This window comes from Fukomys damarensis, unplaced genomic scaffold (genome assembly GCF_012274545.1).
Source record: "Fukomys damarensis isolate Sample0158 unplaced genomic scaffold, DMR_v1.0_HiC HiC_scaffold_19, whole genome shotgun sequence".
Taxonomy (NCBI): Eukaryota; Metazoa; Chordata; class Mammalia; order Rodentia; family Bathyergidae; genus Fukomys; species Fukomys damarensis.
The window spans coordinates 54,843,275-54,845,630 of record NW_022900931.1 but is presented as its reverse complement, the minus strand read 5'-3'; the positions used below and the strand labels follow the sequence as shown (position 1 = coordinate 54,845,630).

At 52.5% G+C, this 2,356-nt stretch overlaps 1 protein-coding gene across 1 annotated transcript in view; it reads left to right on the top strand.

The window, feature by feature from the left end:
- Positions 1 to 276: 276 nt before the first annotated feature.
- Haus5 (HAUS augmin like complex subunit 5) overlaps positions 277 to 2,356 on the top strand; it is a 9,658-nt gene continuing 7,578 nt past the window's right edge. Inside the window, exons 1-4 of the mRNA XM_033765726.1 lie at positions 277 to 556; positions 1,211 to 1,273; positions 1,360 to 1,392; positions 1,524 to 1,548. Of these exons, the coding sequence (XP_033621617.1) occupies positions 459 to 556; positions 1,211 to 1,273; positions 1,360 to 1,392; positions 1,524 to 1,548 (219 nt within the window). The 5' untranslated portion in view covers positions 277 to 458. The remainder of the gene's footprint in view (positions 557 to 1,210; positions 1,274 to 1,359; positions 1,393 to 1,523; positions 1,549 to 2,356) is intronic.

Here is a 2,356-nt window from a genome sequence, read left to right as displayed (position 1 = left end):
AGGAGGGAGAGAGAGAGGGAGAAGAGGAGAAGGACGAGCACGAAAAGGACAAGGACGAGGAGGAGGAGGGAAGAGTTAAGGAAGGAGAAACGGAAAGAAAAAGCGGTAAGTTGGGCATTTCTTCCGCTGGTTCTCCTCCTCTTAGGGTATAAGTCCCATTTGCCTAGAAAACAAAGGGATATTTTGCCTCTTCGGGGACAGCTGGTGGTGAGCTGGACGTTGACAGAAAGCGAGCGGGGGCCAACGTCTCTCTGCGCCCTTTTCATCTTCATTCAGTCGACAACCCGCGCGGGAAGAGCTAGAGCTGCCAGACCGAGCAAGACAGCTGGGAGACAGCAGCGCCGGCGCCTGCAATCTACCTAGCAACCGACGACGCCACCGCCGGCGCGCTAGTGACGTCAGAAGCGGGCGCCACACACGAAGGGAGCGCGGGAGGCGGAGGTGGCGACTTCTCTGTCATGGAGCTGGTGCCGGAAGCGCGGGAATTGGGTCTCTGGGCGGCTGAAGAGATGGGGGTGCCCGAGGCAGCCCGTGCCCCGGAGTCAACGCTGCGCAGGTGAGGACGCTTCAGGGGTGACGGCTCCCCATCTGGTGACAGAGGCTCCAGGAGTGAGAGCCCAGCCTTCATCCACGAGGCTACTCCCCCTACCCCCGAGTTACTGAGGGCTCATCACCCCGGGAGTAGTATGTTCAGAGAGAGGATTCTGGATTTGAGTGAAGAGCCCCGGTGGTGACCCTCACACTCCCACCTCCACTCCGGGATGCCCAGATCGGGATCTCCGGCACCATTGAGTATTGTCCATCAGCTAATGCAAGCCCATCCCGTTCAGCCAAAGTAAGGCTGACCCAGCGACGCCTCCCCACCACCACCCAACCCCAGCCAGGAGTTAGTACTAACCACCCACATTGGGAACTGAATCTGTAGGAGTGATGGCCCATGTCTGGTCACGTACATCCCTCACCCCACCTTGGGAAACGTCTCCTAACCCTCTCCTAGGAGAGAGATAGCACCGCACCACGGAATGAGTATAATTCCCATGCTTAGTGAGAAGGCCACTCTCTCATTGACTAAGGAGATAATATCTTACCCTCCAAAGCATGGGTCTTCCATCCTCCAGAAGTGAGTAAGGACCCTACCACCATCACCCTGGAAGTGACAGTCCTCCACCTTTGCGATACCCCGGCATACTCTTATGCACTGTCCCCACAGGCTGTGTCTGGGCCAGGGGGCTGACATCTGGGCCTACATATTGCGGCATGTACACAGTCAGAGGTGAGCCAAGCTGGCTAAAGGGAGAAGGAGGAAGGGGGACACAGGCAAGTCCCAGTCTAACTCCATTCTCCATCTCTCTGTTTTAGGAATGTCAAGAAGATTCGGGGAAATCTACTCTGGTAGCTGCTTCTCAGATTCTTCCCTTTTATCTTCCCCACTCCTCTGTCCTTGTCCCCACCTACAGCCTCACGTTTTCTGCCCCCTCCCTGGAAGCCCCAGTCATCTCCTAACTAGGGTCTCACTTCTGCAGGTATGGCCACCAGGACCGTCCAGAGGTGAGAAGCCTGTGCTGTAAGATTCTCTTTCATCCAAAAAAGAGCTTGTAAAAACTACAATAGTACACAGGATCCTAATGAGATAATTAATAATGTGAAATAGGAAGTAAAGGGCTAAAGGTGTAGGGAAAGTGGGAAGGGTGGGGGAAAGGGAATAAGGGAGAGGAAAAAAATATGAGAAACTGAAAAAATGGAGATAAAGTGTTTGTAAATGGGGAGGGGAGGAGGGGTGAAGGGAGGGCAGGGACAAGGGGAAAAATGAGAATCAAGACCTATTATGTAAAGGTACAGAATCCCAAGGATGAATGTAATTGTATTGTATACCTAGATTGTACCAATAATCTCAATAAAAAGAAAAAACAACAATAACAACAACAAAAAAGAGCTTGTAGATCTTCTGGGATGATCTGGCCTGATGCTGGGCATGCTGAAAACACAGGGTTCTCAAGCAGCCCTAATCCCTGTGCCCTCCCAGGGTTTACAGTCCAGGGCAAGTTAGGCAAGAGTGGGCGAGGAAAGATATGTGGCATCAAAGGAGGTGAGGGTAGATGCTGAGGCCGGAATGAGAGCCCAGATGACATCTAGGTGGAGGCTTCCAGAAGGCTTCAGTATTCCAGATGTGGAGTTCAGGGAAGAGATCACGACTGGCAAAGAAATGTGGGTGTCACCAGCACAGACAGAAAACAGGTTGGAAAGTCAAGTGTGGTGGTGCACACCTCAATCCCAGCACTGTGGGAACCCAAAGCAGAAGGATCACAAGTTTGAGCCCAGCCTGAGACCCTGTCTCAAAAAAAAAAAAAAAAAAAAA